The sequence below is a fragment of the Hemibagrus wyckioides genome, linkage group LG20 (assembly GCF_019097595.1).
Source record: "Hemibagrus wyckioides isolate EC202008001 linkage group LG20, SWU_Hwy_1.0, whole genome shotgun sequence".
Classification (NCBI taxonomy): Eukaryota; Metazoa; Chordata; class Actinopteri; order Siluriformes; family Bagridae; genus Hemibagrus; species Hemibagrus wyckioides.
Genome location: NC_080729.1, coordinates 13,426,630 through 13,446,789, shown reverse-complemented (window position 1 = coordinate 13,446,789; position 20,160 = coordinate 13,426,630). Strand labels below are relative to the sequence as shown.

At 37.3% G+C, this 20,160-nt stretch overlaps 1 protein-coding gene across 1 annotated transcript in view; it reads right to left on the bottom strand.

Moving 5' to 3' along the window:
• The window catches only part of sema6ba (sema domain, transmembrane domain (TM), and cytoplasmic domain, (semaphorin) 6Ba), a 140,249-nt gene that overhangs the window by 9,548 nt on the left and 110,541 nt on the right, over positions 1 to 20,160 (bottom strand). Inside the window, exons 12-17 of the mRNA XM_058372802.1 lie at positions 18,596 to 18,727; positions 16,451 to 16,600; positions 12,474 to 12,653; positions 9,471 to 9,611; positions 7,284 to 7,361; positions 7,133 to 7,191 (exon numbers count right to left, since the gene is read on the bottom strand). Coding sequence (XP_058228785.1) covers positions 7,133 to 7,191; positions 7,284 to 7,361; positions 9,471 to 9,611; positions 12,474 to 12,653; positions 16,451 to 16,600; positions 18,596 to 18,727 — 740 coding nt within the window. The remainder of the gene's footprint in view (positions 1 to 7,132; positions 7,192 to 7,283; positions 7,362 to 9,470; positions 9,612 to 12,473; positions 12,654 to 16,450; positions 16,601 to 18,595; positions 18,728 to 20,160) is intronic.

Sequence of the window (20,160 nt, the reverse complement as noted above, 5' to 3'; positions counted from 1 at the left end):
CAGTCAGTGAAAAATGAAATAAACTGAATAAAATTAGTAATGTAAAAAAAATCATCTATGACAATCATCCTTGGGGATGTGTGTTTACTGTCCCGAAGTTGATTATTTTCCAATAAAAAACACAAATCCCTAATCGTCTTTTACCACAGCAATTTGCGTGATGGAACTATTTTCTTTTATTTAATTTAAAAACATCATGTTTTGAGTTCATTTATAGTTATGTTTAACAGAAATCATCTTATTGTCTCTTTAAGTCTGTTAATGTTTTCATTGCCCATAAAAAAGTATAAAACTCCTATAAATGTTTTGTTGCGTTTCTTGAAGATTAGCATTTAGTGAAACCCACAAAACCCCATAAAAGCTTTTAGAAAGCTGAAAGAAATAAATGATGGCTACATGGTGAAAGAGTGGCTCAGAGAGTACTCAGAGTATTACATTTTCCAGTAATGCAGCTCAGCCACTGCAGCGAGTTAGCTCCATGCTAACTCTATTCCTATAAGGTATATCTATAGTAAAAAAAAACGTCAGCAGAAACAGACGTGTTGGTTGATGTGTTCACTTACGGTTTGGCGAGCTTATTATGAAAATGGTTAACTAAATTACAGAAGAAGAAACCGTCAGCGAGTGTCTGTGTCGGCACATGTTCATCGAAAACAAAACAGAAAGGATTTCTAGGACAAAACAAAGAATATCACGGTCATAAAATGAGGTCATAAACAAATAGTATCACACAGTCAGTCAGGGGCTAGAGATATATTCAGAATATATCATATAACGATGTGTGTTTGGTCCTAACTAAATAGCCAGAATTATTATTACATTTTTATTACAATTTCTTTTTTTTTTATTGCTTTCCTTATTCAAATGAAACAATGACAATGACAAAAAGTTCATTAATACATGTGTGATACTGAACTAAAGACTTTTACTAATCCATATATGACAGAAACTCCTGCTATTTATTCATTTATTACTATTTATTATTATTAAAAGATTCACATTAGTGACAAATACAAATTTACACAAACTCAAAAGTCCGTTTAACTTCTGTTGTCACTTGTTTTATAACTGTTATAAACTTTTCTGCCTTTACCAGCCTCTCTTTTCTCTGCCTTGAAGTTAATAAGACAAAAAATGCAGCTTGTTGTGTTACTGATAAACTCCAAAGGACTCCAAACTGTGTTGGAAAATTTAAAAGAAAAGCTTTACCTTTTACAAAGTGCTGACTCCTTCCATAAATGTCAAATAAACATATCAACTATCCATCTATTCATTTTTGTACCAAGGTCTTGCATGGAAACCAGAGTCTGTCCCAGGCGGCTCAGAGAAAAAGGCAAGAGGGCATCCTGGACTGGGACAAACTGGGACAGAATGCCAAAAATGACAAGAAATGACAAGTGTCTTGAATCTAGACAAATGTACCAACTATTTCTTATTAAAAGATTGCAATAAACCCCAAATATAAGATTATTAAGCCTATTTTCATAATATTGTACAATTCTTCAGCTTTACATTTTCCTATTCTATTGGCAGATCATTTTGACTCTTTCTAGAAATATATCAGAATAATCTGGCAATTCGACAAGAAAGTGTAAAGCCGAACAATAGGCTCGATATTTGTTTTTCCTGTAATCTGCAAAAAGAAATCTGTACTGTAAAAAAGCAAATACATTTGACTAGTTTCAAGATATTACCACTTGCTAAGATGTCATTTCTTGCAGTGAAGAAGCTGCAGGTAGTAAAATAAAAAAAAAAATTTCTGCTGTGTTTAACTTTCTATGTTCAGAAAGCCAGCATTTATGAACGTAAAACTTAATTTGGAACATAAGCTGTCTGGCCTTGAGAGCTGTATGAATCTGCTATGCTTTTAAGAGCTTTAAAAACCAATAGCCGGATTTTAAAATCAATTCTAAATAAGAGAGCTAAATAAGTAGTTCTAAGGAAGGGAGCTCATAAGCACAGAGATTGCTGCTTGTTTATCACTCTCCTTTTGTATATAAAGGCAGAGCAACTGATTAAAAAACCCCAAACACTCCCACTTAATCCACATTTATGGTTCTGTCTAAGACAGCATCCATTATAGAATAGTTATAATGGAACCATAGTGTATAGCCTTAATAACCTGCTCCATTAACTTTTCATTTCTTTTGACACTGCTTGTATTAAACACTAAATCTGCAAACAGTGCTCAAAGAAGTGCATCAGATACTGGTACGAGGCTTGCATACAATTACATACAATTGCATATAATTACAGGCTTAATCAAAACATGATTTTTTTTGTTTTTGTTTCACTATTATGTTTCGAGTCTAATATGTATGCCTTCAAAATCGTTAAATCGCTAAATAGTATAAAATATAGACCTGACCATTTCAAACAATCTCTCGAACCACTGTGGTTGATGTTTGTTTGTAAATGTATTCTGTAAAATTTAGACAAACACATTCACAAAAAAATGGATTTTTCTCCTACCATAGTGTTAGCTATGACTGGACGAGTATCCTACATAAAAATGGATCACAATTCGCATGTAAATTCTATGATTTCAATGTTACTTCCACCCCTTACATCACTTCACCTGGTTTATTCTTCATGTGACCATTTTTCAAGTGATTGTTCATATGGTGAAACATGGTAAAATGCACCTTTACATATTTTTGATTTGCTCGTATAAACCACACTTAACCACATGCTAAAAAACTATGAAACGTATAATTTCTTTTGTTTTGTCTTTCTCTTGTTGCAGCATCTAAACATTAATCGACAGCGTGTCATTGTTGCCATGGAAACATCATATGTGTTTTGCACCTATTGCTAATATGTTGGAAAATGATTTCACCTACAACAAATTTGCTAGAAAAAAAATACTTCTCACGCACATGATCTGACAAACGTTTTGATTTTTTTTTTTTTTTTTATCATCCACTACATCCTGCATCAATTAAAAGGTGCAGGTTCTTTATTAGTACCTAGAATAATTAAAAGCACAGCAATGGATAGAGATGTTTCCAGTTTTCTACACAACATCTTTTCCTGCAGTCACCCATTCTGCATTTGCTACTACCTGAAGTAATAAAGTAAAATAAGATTCTATGGTTTAACAATTCAAGCTGTAAGAGCAGATTTTTTTTTTAGTTCTCTAAGAATAAAGCAGGAATGTTTCTGTGACTTTCTGTCTCTTGCTCATCACAGGAGTTGCTCCAACTGCTGAGAAGATTTTCTCAGCTCTATAATCACCTCGGCAGGGCTACCATGATAACCAGTTACGCCCTTCTGCTCAAGTGCCCTCAAAGCTCTGGATAGGAAACCCTGCTGCTGTTCTGTTCCACTTTGAGAACTCATCTCAGAATGCCGAGACAATTCGGAAAGCTGGGATGGATTTGGAATTTACACTTTTGGAACCCAGACAAGGCCTGACAAAGAGAGGCTTTGTGCAGCTTGTATGTTTGAAAGCACATCTGAATGGGAATTTAGGCTTTATATGCATTATGTATTTTCCTTACCGAAGACTGAAGACACTGTCTGTGGTACATATTAGTGGTATGAACAGCAGAACACCATTATCTGTATCGCTGTAGTGTTCCAAATATTACTCCTCGCACTGCACCATGCTCCCTCTGATCTAATAGCACTACTCGTCTGGTCCCATCATCTCTCAGGGTAAGAGGTAGGTATACGTCAAGACTCCCTTCTGTTCTGGTGGTGAAATGAACTTCCCCTAGAGGTCTGAACAGCTGAGTCACTGGACGTCTTCAAACGATGGGTGAAGACCTACCTCTTCCCGAAGAAGAAGTTTTTAGGCCGATGGTATTGAAAGAGAATTCAAAGCACTTTTGTATACTGCTCTGGATAAGGTAGTCTGCCAAATGATTAATGCCAAACTATATTGAAATTTAAATTCTAAGTGGGTGTGGTCTAAACCAGAAGTCAGGAGAAGGTAGAAATGCTAGCCCTGTCAGCATGGTGTGTTAATTGTGGCTCTGAAACTTCAGGAACCACAAAGCTGTGTATTACAGTTGCTCATGTCTGATTATTCCCTTTTGCCTGCATTAAAAAAACCCCACTTCACAAGTTTCCACTCCTGATGCACACCTCTAGTCTCAGCAAGATGCCCCTTCTTTAAAATAAATCTCTTTATCTGCTCGTTCTGAATAACGCATAAATCATCGTCAGTTACTTCTTTCATGCATTCAGATATACAGTTACAAACACTGGGTTTAAATGAACCAGTGCTGAATGATATCATGCTGTAATCCATTTATTCATTATTTAAACTGTCAGTGAAGAATTTGTGGTCCATCTTTTGTTGCAGCATGCAAACATCAATCAGCAGCATGTAAATATTGCCATGGCAACACCATTTATATTTTGCAGCTATCACAAAACGCATACTTAATCCATTCATCCTTTCATTTTCTGAACCTTATCCTACACAGGGTTGTGGGGAACTCGGAGCCTATCCCAGGGAACTAAAGGGACATCCTGGATGGGGTGCCAACTCATTCACACACTCACACACACACACACACACACACACACACACCTACAAACGCATGTCTTTAGACTGATGTAGGAAACCGGATTACCTTGAGGAAAGCCCCCTGAAGCACAGGGAGAATATGCAAGTTCTGTACACAGTGGGCAGAGATAAGAATCAAACCCCCAACCACAGGTGGTGTAAGGCAAATGTGCTAACTATCAACCACGGAGCCTGCCCAAGCATTGCTAATATGATGAAAAATTATTTCAGCTTCAAAGCACAACTATACTCATTTTCAATCGATGGTCTTTTGCAGGTTCTTTACTAGTACCTAGAATAATTAAAACCACAGCAATGGATAGATCTGTTTCTGTTTTTTTCCAATCCCCCTTCTTCCCCAGCCAGAACAACTTTTTAACGCGGCCTCAGGAGCTATGAAACTTCAAGAAGATAGATGTATTCGCAGTAAAAGGTGTTTTATATACAGGGCAGGAAGACAAATCCACAACATTATTCAAAATTTGAATAGGAAACAAGCAGTGGTTGGGAAATCAGCAAAGAACAGTAGCAGGGATAATCCAAAACACTGAGAACCAGAAACCAGAACAAGAACAGGATGTGGCAAGACCGGGGAAAAAAAGGCTCGGCAAAGTCTGACGGAAAAACAATGAACACGCTGAACAGTACTTCACACTGAATACAGAAACACAAAGGTTTAACTACACAATTTAATTAAAGGGAAAACATGTGAAGGAGATAACCAGTGACAATACATTGGAGGAGACAGAATGTGAACCAAAATGACAGCACACATGGCCAGATAAACAAACCATAAACACTTGAAAAACCCAGAAGATTATAACACCATAGTGCTAGGCAGACTGAGCAGCACTGATCACAGCGCTGGGCACAAGGGGGAGATTCCTGACATTAGGCTTTAAATCTAAGTTAAAAACCTATTTATTTAGTCTCCACTTGTGATAAATTGCTTTTCTCTTAGGTAAAATGTGCAGATCTGGGCAAGTGGAAGTGGCTGAGGGGCTGGTCATAGAGTTACAGTAAACTGGGATGTTTAAGGCATCATTGCTTTATGTGCTTCAATAGTCTTTTAATTTTTAATTTTTTTTTTTTAAATTAAAGATCACCGGGTTTTGAATATGAGCCATCGAGCATGCACGCTTTCTAAAAGAGCAGCTGGTTTAATCCATCACTATGCCATGACAGCAAAAGTTGAGAGGAAAACTTATATAAGAACAATCTGCTGGGCTTTGCAGTATCCTGCCTTTGTTGTTGGCAGTGCTCCCGTTTTCTGTTGCTGCTCCACTAAAAAACATGTAATATCCTTGTCATGTCTGCAATCATAATGTAGACAATTGTCATTTTTATAAGCAAAGGAGATTGTGCAGAGGCAATATCATAAATTTTGATTCGATTTTCACATTTTTCATCCCTAGCTGCGATGTTTGTCATTGCTGATATTGGCCTGGATTTTACATTTCCCTTCATCACCATAAAATCCAGCATCTTTAACTAACTTACACTGGAATTCTGTGCAAAACACACACTTCCTAGGAACTATATAAGCTCACTGCATACTGTATAACATTGTAAGTGATGAACAGAAGCACATTAAATTTGATATCTGTCTCGATTTGTAGAAATTAGTGGAAATTATTAGCCGTTTAAAGCATTTAAATGTGGATTTTTTTTTGCCTTATATAACGGTACATTATTACGTTTCAAATCGAGAACTGAAATTCATTGTAGCAGCCTGATTGTTTACTCAACTCGCTAAAAACTACTTCAACCTCTTCTTCCTGTGATGCGTCACTCTTCCTAAACTTTTACTCTGTAGCTTAACATTCACTCTCTTACACTTTAAATCTGTCACTTTCTGCCTCTCTCTGCCTAAACACTCTCTCTCTCTGTTTCTTTCTCTTCCCCTGAGAGTGGTTAATCCATCTTGCTACAGACTGCTGTCAGTGGTAAAAAGGCTTGTGCAGGGCAGCTTCATCTACCGAAGGGTGTATAAGGGGCGAAGTGGGAATTGTGTGTTTGTTTGCATTTGATGCAAAATCTTATGACCTACATACATTCTGCTAGTTTGGTGTCAGAGTTAATTGTTGCAAACATGATAAGGTGTGCGATAACAGAAAAATAATCAACCGCAGACCGTGAGACGTAATACGTTTTTATCCAATCGTAGTTACAGTTTAATGCTGTGGAATGTGTGTGAGACAAGTTCACAACAGCTATATGGAGGCACTCTTTTTTCTCTTTCTTGAAGTTAATAAAATGCATTAAAATAAAACAGCTTGTCATGTTAGCAAGAAAATGAAGAGGCTAAAGACACTCCTGTGGCAGACTGTTACTGAACACTGACACTGGAGACTCCTTCTACGAACGTAAAACAACCATCTCCTTACAGAAAGCGCCACAATTCTTAACAGCTCGTTTCAGTACACTTCAGCATCCACTGTGGGTTGTTACTATAGAAACAAACTGATGAGTTGTTACTACCACAAATGAGTTGTTACTATAGAAACGAATTCTTTGAACATATTAGATCAGGCACATTCTATAAAGCTTTGGTTCAAACTACTTTCAGAATCACGCAGCCATGTGTTATACTCTCAGCCTGAAACAACTCACCCTCACAGTCTCCAAGATATGTGGTGTTCCCATACTCAACATCCTGCACAAATGGTAGTCTATATAAAAGATAAAGAAAAACAGATGTTGAACAAGAACTGAATTCATGATGACAACTTGACAACCTGTGATGTGATATGATGAGTCTCACCTGGTACCAGGTCTGAGGAGAGAACAAGTGCTTCCTCTGGTCCAACCACAGTAAGGATCTCTAGAGGAGATACAGTTCCTACACACACACACACACAGAGACAGAGAGAGAGAAAGAGAGAGAGAAAAGAAACTCCAGTATAAACTCTGTTCTAAAGTATTAGCCATCATTTGCAAACATGACATTAGAACAACTGAATACAACACAGACAAATGTCACAGAGAAATGTCACAGCCACATGCATACACACACACACACACACACACACACTTGTCTTACTATCCTTGGGCCTTATACTGTATATCTATCTTTTTTTGTGCAGAAATGTTTGCATAAACTTTTTTCAAAACTTTCAGAAATGCTGATTGTCTTTGCACTCGCGTGTGTAGGCTGATCACCCGTAAAGTACAAACTTTGTTTCTGACACAGCTCATTTGCTTGTAATGATGCCCACAGAGCTTCATATAAACACCTGGGAGCACCAAATGAATACAACAGTGAAAGAGAAAGGCAGAAAGAAGTGGAAATTATTTTGTCTCACTTCTATGCCAATTAATCGCTAGCAACTATTTATCACGGCATCTGAAAAGGTCAAAATCGAGAGACAAAATTGTGAATCAGGTCTGAGGCCATGACAACGAAGGAGAAAAAAACAAACAAACCCATCTCTGCGGTACACGGGTGATCATGCACACCAGGCACGTCACACACACTGCTATTTTAAAGTAGTTATAAGTGTCATGGCTGACATGCTAAAAATGTCGCACAGCATTAAATGGAGATGGCTTGACAACTCTGGTTTATTTTTTCAGCTTTCCTCCTGACGTGTGCTAAATCTTACTTTAGTTGAGACATTTGTTTATGGTTTGCGGCTATCGGAGCGGCTCTCGCTCTCTTTACACGCCAGCGTTTATTAAGTTACGACTGACTGAATTTTATTTGTCTTAATTTACAGGTTTGTGTTAGCTGGCTTTGTGGATTTACTATTTAATATTCTTTAATTAATGCAACTAATATAAAACATCTTGGTTTCACCAAATTTTCGTCCGTACTATGGTTCTTTTCATTCATAACCTAGTGAACTAGCATGAGGAAGTTTCTGATAAAGAATCCAAAGCCTTCTGTAACTGCCAAACGCTGTAAATGTAATTAAAAATGAACAATTTCATCTCACCAGTACAATCTAATAGAAAAGTGCAGCAATCCATGCAAATTATATGATTTGAAGTCTGTTACGTTGTTTACAATTTTACATTAGTTAGTGTTATGTGTATGTTTACACACTCAGAAGCACAAGTAAGATATAAACACTTTTTCAGAAATTAGTGGATTTTGTTTTATTTATAAATACCATATCTCCGTTGTGGGTAAATAATGTTGACATAATTATTTATGCAGCTAATTAATGCTATGCAGTATTACGGATACATTCAGATGCATTCTGGATTCTACATCTAAATCTAATCTTAACCTCAAACCTTTTGCAAGTTATGTTTAGTTTTTTTTTTTATACATATAAGAGCTTAATTACAAAAAGTGCAGCAGTTTTCCTTTGTGGGGACAAGGCAAACATCCCCAGAAGGTCAAAACTGTTCGAGATGAAAAAAAACAAGCCCCCACCAACCCCCCCAACACACTCGCACACACACACACACACACACATACACACACACACAAACACACACATACACACACACACACACACACACTACAGGTCAGTGCCTTACCGCAAGGTGAATAACAGCCTCATCCAAAGACAGCGCTAGATACAATACTTGTGTGTGTGTGTGCAAATGTGTCTAGGTATTCTATTGCAACATAAAGAATTATTTGGACTGGATTTGGAAATTCCCAACATGCTGTGCAAAAATACCAGTGAGACAGGGGCTAAAAGGCGATTAACCAGCATGGAACTTATTAATAATGTGGATCAAATACACTCGTTTAGGCTTGTGCCAAAGCTAGCAAGCAGGGACATGCCAGAGAAAGTGTGTGTGAGTGTGTGTGTGTGTGTGATGGGGGTCAGATCTAGGATTTCAGACGCTGATAAAGCAAAAGCTATTTTGGTGGAACAGTGAAAAATTGGAACATTAAAAATGAGGGGTGAGGGTGTGTGTGTGTGTGTGTGTGTCAGAGAGAGAGAGAGAGAGAGAGAGAGAGGCAATGTGTGTATGTGTGTATACTCACTTCATACAGCGGGAATGCAGTTGGCAGCGGGCTACAGGCAGCCTCACCACACAAGAGTGGAAAGCTAACAAAAGAGTATGACTCTGTCTGTCCAGAGTGAGAGACAACGGCTGGCGTGCCTGGACTGAATCATCTCCACACCTGCACACACCAAACAAACAGTTAACACTGATCGAAAAAGATTTACTTAACAACAAAATCACACAGCACTAACTACGCTAAACAAGCATTTATTAACTCTAAATCTTAATATAGGCAACAACTCTGGTAATAAAAAACTATTCCTTAAACACTTATTCATTCATCTGATTTAAAGGCTTTATCCTGGTCAGGGTTGTGCTGGATCTGGAGTGTATTCCAGGAACACTGGGCACAAGGTTGGAAAATTCAGCCCTGATGGGATAGCAGTCCATCTCCGTACTCTGTTCACGCACACACTGATTACAGCTATGGGAAATTTAGCACAGCAAAGCCGTCTACCAGCATGTTTTTGGACAGTGGAAGGAAACCAGCAAAACCCCAGAGGAAACCCATGCAGACCCAGGGAGAAACTCCACACAGACTAAAAGCTCAAACAAAGGACCCTGGAGTTGTAAAATGACAATACTACCCACTGCACCATATTTATTACTGCCTTATTCCAGTTATTAAACATGGACCTAACATTTGCTGTCAGTGGAGTAAAAATCTTGATGCTTTAATAGATAGCCACGCTATCGTTATACAACTTTGGAGTTAACGACGAATCTAATATCTGACTTTGTTCATAATATAAACGTATACTGAGGTGGCATGTGGAAAATATTTTACACTTAAAATCCTGAAAAAATGTTTAAGAACACTGAATTTATTCAACAACAAAATATATATATATATATCCAAACCAGCGACCAAACACCTATTAATACTCATAAATGCATAATCAGAACATTCATACACCCTTACAGAAACAAAACACCTACAAAATATTCATAAAGCTCCTTATGAAACCCATCAAAAAACACAAATGGTGTAGTTAAATGTTCTATTCCAATTGCCCGTGTTGAGCTGAAGTATTTGTGGTACGTTAGCATTTACGTCGTAAAGCCTGTGGGAATTAGTTAATATTTACACCAGTTGTTGCAGTGAGGGTAAACACTGGGGCGTTTGCGAGCGTATTTGTTTCTCTGAAGGTGATATGGAGAAACAGGTACAGCCTTTCATCTTCAAACAGCGGCTATGTTTTCTGTTTTCGTCTACCACATGCTCACACATACACACACACACACACACACATACCTGTGAAAGCTATTTGAATGTGTTACCTCTTTTGTTTTGGCTGACGTTTTTATTTGGTCTGCTCTTCATTTGTGACTAAATTGACTGTGAAGAGCTTTTGAAGTAGTACATTTCACTCCACAACGAGTCTATCGCTTGATATCAGTGTGTTATACATCATTTGTGGGTGGATTTTCACATACTGTGTCTAAAACTATTAAACAAATAAACCAAATAATGAAAGCTACAAATACCCTAATATAGTTCCTTGTGCTAAGTGTGGTGCATTGAGATCCATGGTAAGAGGAAGAACAGAGCAACAATTAAACACTATGTGCTAATACACAAAGAGGGCTACGAAACAGCTGAACAATAAATGATAGTCATGATGTTCGATAACGAACACTAATAACAATAAGATACATGAGACATATCAGAGACATATTCAGTCACTGAACACAGCAGCAGAAAATGGACTTTGAAGCATCAATTATATTTCAAGGGCCTTGTCTGGCTTCGTTCCACAGATGTGAAGTGTGGTGTCTATGAAAACAGCCAATTACTGATCAGATCACATAATCAACACGTATAAAAAGCCTTCCCAAAACATGCATCACACCCTAGACATAATAATAAAACACAACATGCCTAAACACAGAGTATGCAAATGTATCTGGAACTACTTCAGATCTGTGCCCCAAATATCTGTATCTGTATTTGGAGGTTGTGTACGCAGAAAGCGACTTTTAAATCGAATGAGAATCCTACACAACTATACCCAGAGAATAACACAACAGAGCTGTCAATGAAAGTCATTTTTTTCAATTTTCAATTTTGCAAACCATTTCCCCGGAGTCAAAAACTCCCTTATTGGCTCTGTACAACTTTTAGACAAGCTTTCTACCTAAGGTGTTACCACATCTAACTATCTTTTAAATCTTTTAAAATATATCATAGAACAATATGATTCTGGTGTGATTACATTCTAGCATAGAAATGTTGACTAGACACATTACCAGAATTTAATACAAAGCTGGGACTCAGTTCTGCTGCTTGTCAAAATGGGGACCTTTTAGCTTCAGTGCATTATAATACCCTTGTGAATTCCCAGGATGATTCTCAATTAATAACAACGATGAAAGCCAGATATATGCTGTGCAGGGCACTGTGTGTGGTCTGCATGGGTAAAATGGAAAAGTAGCTCTTTAAATAAAAACACGTTTCTTTAGTGAGTGTCTGGTCAGTTTGTAAAGAAATAGCTATTGGATTAAGGCAGTATTTATGCCAGGATATAAACAAACTATACAAAGAACTAACTGTAAGGCAGTATTTATGCCAGGATACTAGAGCAAACCACTGTGTGATGATATAAACAAAGATTTTACACCTTCTATCTGTATATCTGTATGTATAACCGCATCTGTAAACAAATTCATCCTCAATAATGGACTGTACTGTATTCAGTTGCATCCCTAATAAACACTGATATGTAGTCATAAGGCCCTAATACCAAATACTTGCTAACACTTACATTATAAACACTGATCCATAACAGGGATAAACTACTACATTAAAAAACAACCTGAAAATCCTGGCTCTTCCATAAACACCTACCCCAAGTGAACAATCAATATTCCTTTAATTGTCTACAGATGAGAAGCCTCTGTAAGTTCACTGTAACACCAGAATACATGAAAATTATCTGCCTAACACCAAAGTGGTATTACAATGAAAATGTTTTGTTACCTCTCAGGATTATAACCCTCTAATTCCTCCAGAAAGACATTGGTGCTGGAATAAGGGTTGTCTCTACCCGGTGTGATGAGGAATTTCAGAACGGTGCCCCTGGTGGACCCGAGGAACACTACAGTACGATTCCTGTGTGGTCCTGCTTCTGTGTCCACCACCATGGTGTTCAGCTGGTACCTGGGATAAAGGGAGAACGGGTAAATAAACCATAAATAAGATTTATGTAATAACGGCTAACAATGTAGCCAAACAGACAGTTACATAAATGTTATTTATTTTTGCTCAGAGTGTGAATTAAAAGCTTAAATAAGAACAATGGTTATGACACAACACTATGTGCTGGAAGAAAATGACAAATGATGACAAGGACAGCCAAGCTAGAAAACTCTACAAGAAGTTTGTAAAGACACTAGCTTGTAGTTTTAAGTAATTTGCTTTAATTCTCACCCCCCAAAAATGAAAGCAAACTGTGATGAATGTCTGTAATGTCTCACTGACATTACAGAAAACTGTCACTTATAAAAGCATTGTCCAGTGAAACTCCTTCCTCTGCATATCTGAAAAGACTAAAATTAAGGATCCTAATAGTGTTTTTTATTTATTTTTTTGGCAGTGCTAGGATTTGAGCTCAAGGCATTCTGATCAATAGCCCAGACCTCGTGATTGTTGAGTTTTACTTACCTGACTCATTTAATCAATAAATTTAGACAAATTACAACATTGCCCTTACAAATTCTCACAATGGCTCACATGCTGTTGTAGTGCCCTGGTACACTTTTCTTAATACCTAAAGCTTACCTGTCTGTTCAATAAGCCATTAGAACAAATCTCACTGATGTTAATTTTTATTACAAAGGCCTTAATGAAGTTGTGAAATAACTGAACTTTGGGATAAACACTATGCCTAAAGTCATTCCTAATTAACGTCTTATACATTTTGCTATTTGTGAGTTTTTGCTTCAAATCACTTCGCCATCTCTTTACTACTACTTACACTAACAAATTCCTACCCAAGAATCCTTTGGACTCTTTTGCCACTCCAGAAGCCCAAGTTTACATTTGCAAACACATATCTACCCTATGTTCACACCAATGAGCAAAACAGAAAACCATTCATTTTCCAAGTATGGGTAAGATACAAGGTATGATTTTAACAGTGAAAAAGCGATTCAATTTTATGCAAATTATGCATGATACAGTGAGCTACATATTGAATTTAAATGTTCCAGTCCAATCCTGAGCTGCATGTATACAATGTTCAGGGTGTTTTGGCCCTCTGCTCACAACCTTACTTTCTATATGCAGTAGTTCCCATTTACTGTTGCAGTCAATGTTAGTACCTTTTGTGAATAAATGTAGCTAGAATAGCTCGCTTTGCTAATCTGAAAATTAAGCTAGTATGTATCTTAGTATGTGGCAATGGATTTGCACATTAATAAGTGAGTTATTTAAGTAGGTTTATACTGTACATAGCTAAACAAGAGAATGCACACCCAAAACCGACAATCACTACGCACCAACACGAGACAAAATACACGTGATCTGTTACTTGTTAGTCTGAATTTAGGGTTAAACCCAAATTTCAGGAATAATAATCTCGCCTTCCATTCCAAGGGAACACCAAAGCGGCAGAGTTTTTCCTCTGCATGTGTCTTTCTCTACTGAATGAGACAAATGAATCCAAAATGTCATTTTCTATAGACAATATGATGTGAAAAGTCAGAGTAATGAAAATGAAAGCAGTGATGAAAGCCAGTGGAGACTGTTGGAGGAAACAGAAGGAAAGAAAGAAAAGGGAACAGAAAACCCTGTTAGATATAGAGATAGAGGAGAAGGAATGGAAGACGCGCTCGTTCAAAAAGAAGATAACTCGCAGTCTCTAATGAAATCCCAGTTACATTTGCTGCCATCATGTCATCAAGCACAATTTAAGCTATACAGATTTTTCCAGCACTATTAGAGAACATTGCATGTGTTGTTTCCACATTGAATACAATCGAGACAAAAGTTCTTACGTTTATTTTTAGCTTTATACGTGGACCAATTTCATGATTCATTTCCATTCTTTCATTCCATTTATTCATTAATATCAAAGACTGGTTTATTTATTTATTTTTTTTTACAACCATACATATACATTTTTCCTTTTCCCTATCTGTATATAGTACAAAGTAAATAAACACAATAATAATGATTAATTGCATTTCTATAGTATTCGCTAATTAATGCATATACACTGTTCCACCATACACACCGTGACAGCTGGACTATCAATTAATCTGTGAAGGTTTGCTGAAATTTATATGGTAAGTGTGCTTTCATAACGTGAACATTTCATTTTGGGCAGAGTGCTTGTGCTTATGGAGCCAATGTTTCACTTTGCCCGTAATTTATGTGGATTTGCAGAAAGTGTGTGTAATTTTGAGATCATTTGAAACACTGAGACACTGTTTACAGATAATGTGTGTACGCGAAGGAGAGAAATGGTAAAACAACATACAATAAAACAACACCAAGGGTGCAATTTCTAGTAATGACTCTAAACAGTACGAACATGAATATTTCATTGAGGCAGCCAGATGGAACGAGTATCAACAATAACCTATTTACGTGATAAGGAAAATCTGTCACATGGTACCATGAACACATTTAATAACAAGTGACTACTAAAAGTAGCCTTTAGCTATATTCTCATAGGAAACAAATTAGCATAATTCAATATTAACTGTGGGGTAATTCCATGGAATTTGTGATATGGAGGGTCTAAAGGGGTGTTCACACATACAGGCGACAAAGCGACCAATTATTTTCAATGAGAACATCAGTGACCATTTGCTGACTAGATGTGGGTGTGTCCAGTGACAGGAAAAAGTTTTTGCAGTGTAGATTTTCTGGGCTAGCCTTTGGTCCCACATCAGTTAGACACCAGTTGTCCTTCCTTCCTTAGGTTCTAACCACTGCATACTGGGAATACCCCACTGTTTTGGAGATGCTCTGACCAAGTCGTCTAGCCATCACGATTTTGCTCTTGTCAAAGTCATTCAGATCATTACACTTGCCCATTTTTCCTGCTTCCAACACATCACATTTGAGAACTGACTGTTCGCTTGCTGCCTAATATATCCCACCCCTTGACAGGTTCCACTATAAGATAAGATCAATGAATGTTAAAATCAATGTTATTCACTTCACATATCAGTGGTTTTTAATGCTATGTTTGACTGAGGTAAATTTTAAAGCTTGAACAGTTGGATTTTGGTTTGGATAAACTATCTTGTTTTAATAATTACAGAAAATTAACCATCAATTCTGTTTATAAAGAAAAAGATGAGCAGGATGAAACTCTGCTGCACAATAAATGACACTCCCTTTTTTATACACATGAAAATCATGTGTTATAATGCCAGATAAGAACAGCATTGTTATTCATGAGAGACATTATAACGTTTCCACCCCTGAGAGCATTTCAATCAAAATTCAGTTGACTTGGCTAAATGAAGTACTTTTCTTTTTTTTTTGTTGAAAAGAAAAAAAAAAGTCTTTCTCTTCAACTTTCCATGGCATTTAGAGTCCAGAGGCAAATAGCTGTCAAATTGCACTTGGCAGCATTTTCCAGCACTGATTTACAATTTCATCTACACTCTTACATTGTTAGTCTGGCTATATGCATGAAGGGTTTCATCATGCTTGCATGAGTAAGACCAGGCCAGCTGCCCACAGTTTTGAATCTCAAACCATATTTTGCCTCGAGATAGGCATTTTATATGTGACCTTCATATTAGCATTTCCGAGCTCTACAAACAAAACAAAAGTGTTGTTGAGTATAACTTATTTTCCTTCACCCAGCTGACCTTGACTCTAAATCCTACCCTTCGTATTATCATTTCCCCAATTCAAAAAACATGACTATGGATATAAGCAAAAATTCTGAAAACATGCTGGTTATTTTCCATGAATGGAAAAGCAGAACTTACCTGACCATAGTTTTAACTATCCAGGGTCTGTGTCCCAGCAGAGGGACGGCTTCATCCATGAGTGGATGGGTCTTAATGAAGTTTAAAACCTCATCAGGGAATGAGGTAGAGGAGCTGAACCTGGAGCCCTGACCAGCGCAACCCCCAGGCCTACACACAAGGAAGAATATTATTGCATTTATAAATGTAGAAAGACCTACTTCTTAGAGGACAATCACAGAATGAAGTATTTAATCCACATGATAGATATATATATATTAACTTTCCTTTGCTGATATGGGTTTGAATTAGGATCAGTATTAAGTTCTACTTCAGGTGTTTCAGGCTTCTAATTTTAGTTCAAATATCCAGCTGTAAGTAAAAAATGATCTTTGAACTGAATATTCCTGTTTTAGATCTTTGTCATATATCCATGTCATATGAGAGCATGCCCTTACACTCAAAATTTATTCAGAAAACAATTCGGTGAAGTATTATATTGTTGTATCATTGTATCTGGTCATCTGGAAATGAAGCAGAAACCCAAATGGTAAGGGAGTAATTGGACTAATGGCCTGATTTGCCAACATATTTAGTGCATGACCTGCTCCAGCCTACTGACTGTTTCACCAAAATTGCCTGTGCTGTGAGCATTTAGAAAAGACTTTGATCACTTAGACCCTGAGTGCTCTCCAATTTCTGTTTCACCAACGTGAACTGTGTGTTAAGAGCGAAGGAATATTTGGACATCTTTGTCTAGAGTGCAAAATGTGTCCTATAATTATACTAAGTGAAACACCAAGCACACAAAAATTGCTTGACAGCCCGCCTGAGCCAATAAGCCCCAACAGGGCAGTTTCAAAGGAATTCACTTTGTTCAGAGGTTTCTTTCACTGAGAGGCAAAGCTTTGCATCAAGTTGGACTGTGAAGAACTCTGACATGAAAATTTGCATCATCGACCAGTAGCACAACTTCACTAGCTGCACAGATCTCAAAAGAAGAGATCCATAAATGTTTTACTGGTTTACCCAGTACTGAAGAAGAACTAATTCTCGCAGTAGTTTATTCAGTATACTGGCACAACTTTCTTTTACTTTCGTGGATTTTGAATTAATGAATAGCCCTAGTCAAATGCTCTGCTAGGGTAAACTGTACCAAAAAATTGGAGGTTTTCTTTGTGTTTCTACATTTTTCTGGTCTGACCCTGGCATGCCTAAGAATCACAAACTGTTAATTTGTAGTGTGAAGAAAAACACCTCTGAGAAACTGTATTTCTGCATGCTGATAAATTACTAAAGGGTAAGGATGACTGGATTTACAAGTCTAACATTCCTAATGGTAATATCAGGCTTTAAAGCTATAACAAAATGCATTTTCCATACGGTTTTATTGCCGGATGGTATTATCTATTGCACCACATCGTGTCAAAATGCTCAAATCTGATTGGTTGAATTAATGGTGTGCATGAATAACATCAACATAGGTTTATATTAATGCTCTTTTTCAGATGTTATTGTTTCCATAGTAACCACTCATGCACATGGCACCTGTACAGTGGATGTACCACATACTCTCTTGAATTTTTTAATAAAGTAATTCTTATAATCATTGATGTAGCGAGGTGTTTATTTATGGAAGGAGTCTCAGTTGTAAGTGCTATCAGTCTAGGTCGTGCTTTCTGTTTTCACGGGAAAATGACAGATTGCACTGTGTGTGTGTGTGTGTGTGTAAGACAGAGAGAGAGAGAGAGAGAGAGAGAGAGAGAGAGAGTGAGAAGTGATATCAGATTTTCCACAACATTATTTCTAACTATAAATTGTTAAAATGTGCAATGTGTCTTTCATTAATAAATGAAACTTTCAATTAAAATAATCATTGGCAAATCTCGCAGTATATGCAGAATAACCCACTCCAGATCACTCTGTTATACGCCCTCCACCTGCCGCATGACACCCTTCAGGGCATGCATTATTTTTGTATGATAGCATGGTCGGTCTTGTTTTTATTCCCTACAAATTAGATCAAATTCCACTGTTATATGTGCTTTAAAAATACATTCATTTATTGGTCTTGCATTCTCTTCAGTCTGTGTTGTACCACTGATGTGGGCTGTGTGCTAAAATAGAAGATATTGCGTTTTAAGAGAAAGGGCTCTGTCGTGTTACCTGGGCTTGGGCACCAGCTCCTCAGGAACAGGAGTCCAGATTGATTCGGGAGTTTTCTGTTCCTTGAACCTCCCTTCAAACACACGTGCCAGCTGCTGCATGTCGAAAGCGCACACCGCTGAGCCAGGGATGCTGGGAAACAGCAAACAGAAGCAGCTGTGGTCAGGATGTGCTGAGTGATCTGATGGACACCCTACATGCACCGTTGTAATTGCTCACAACAAACACAAGTAAAAAAAAAACCTGACAGACTTCTTGGGCTTCTTTTTTACCTTGCTGATTAGATAATATACTAGAAATATAAGCAATTATTTGTGTTTTACATTCAGATAATAACCGTGAACTGAATTAATGCCAGTAATGACTAGATAAACAGTAGAACTGTAATGCAATTCCACTGTTTATATATGTTTACTGCTTCAGATAGTCATATCGGTAGCACTACTTGGATTTAAACCTGAAATGGACGTGGTCAAAATTTCTTTAAACAGTAGAAAGAAAGAAACGTCATCATGGTGTGCAAAGTTTGTCTCTGCCAGTTCCTCAACCTCAGCTACATCACTCGAGTTCATAATTGGTCTCAGCTAGAAGTGTGTGAGGGTCTGGTTGCTTTTTAATCCTGCTTCACAGTGGGATTTATTTGTTGCATCCCACAGCAGCACAGTCCCAGTGTGATGTACATCCTTAGCCTCGAACAGATGTTGCTATGAAGTTTTCTGGCAAAAAAGTGCTTCCCCTTCATAAGCGGTTGGTTACAACCCTAATAAATAATGTATAATATATCCATATTTTAGAATTATTGAAACCCTTCCTAAAAATGATTATATAAAATAAACATTAGGCACATTTTCCTGTGGAAAAAATAAAATCATTCTTATTGGAGCCTACTTTAAAAAAAAAAAAAAAAAATGTGCCAACTGTATTTGGCACTGCTAAGAAATACTAACAATAAATCCAAACAAATTATACTTAAATGCACATTTAAAGATATTTTATTATATAAAGGATAAATGACCAGGGATATGGACTACTTGATTTACATATTTTCTAGATTGATAGCTGAGGGGATGTATGGAAAGGCTTGGGACCTGATTGGGGGTCCAGGTGTTCGCCATGTGGACCAGACAAGACCAACTAACCCCCCCAAACAACACACACACACAGACACACACACACACATATCTTTCAACACACCACTGCAGCACAGCCAGCGTCAGCTCTGGGGAATTCATGACCTCATTTGTATCACATTTCCACGTCTGTATATTCCAAAAGAGTTAATGTGTGGATGTATGTTTATATATTATACACAATATGCTTTTTTTGAGCAACTGGACAGTGAGCTACAAGCAAGGAGTATGCTGTTGAACAAAATTGTTCTAAAACCTAACATTACAGCCTATCACTAGAATAATGTCACAGACGACCTGATATTCAGCCTGCTGCAGGTGAAAGTATTTTACTAGCACTAGACAGACATCACTAGACAGACATCACTCTGAGAAAGAGAGGCACAGAAACAGGTAAATGACAAGCCAAGAGTGCAAGAGTCGGTCTAGAAGAGT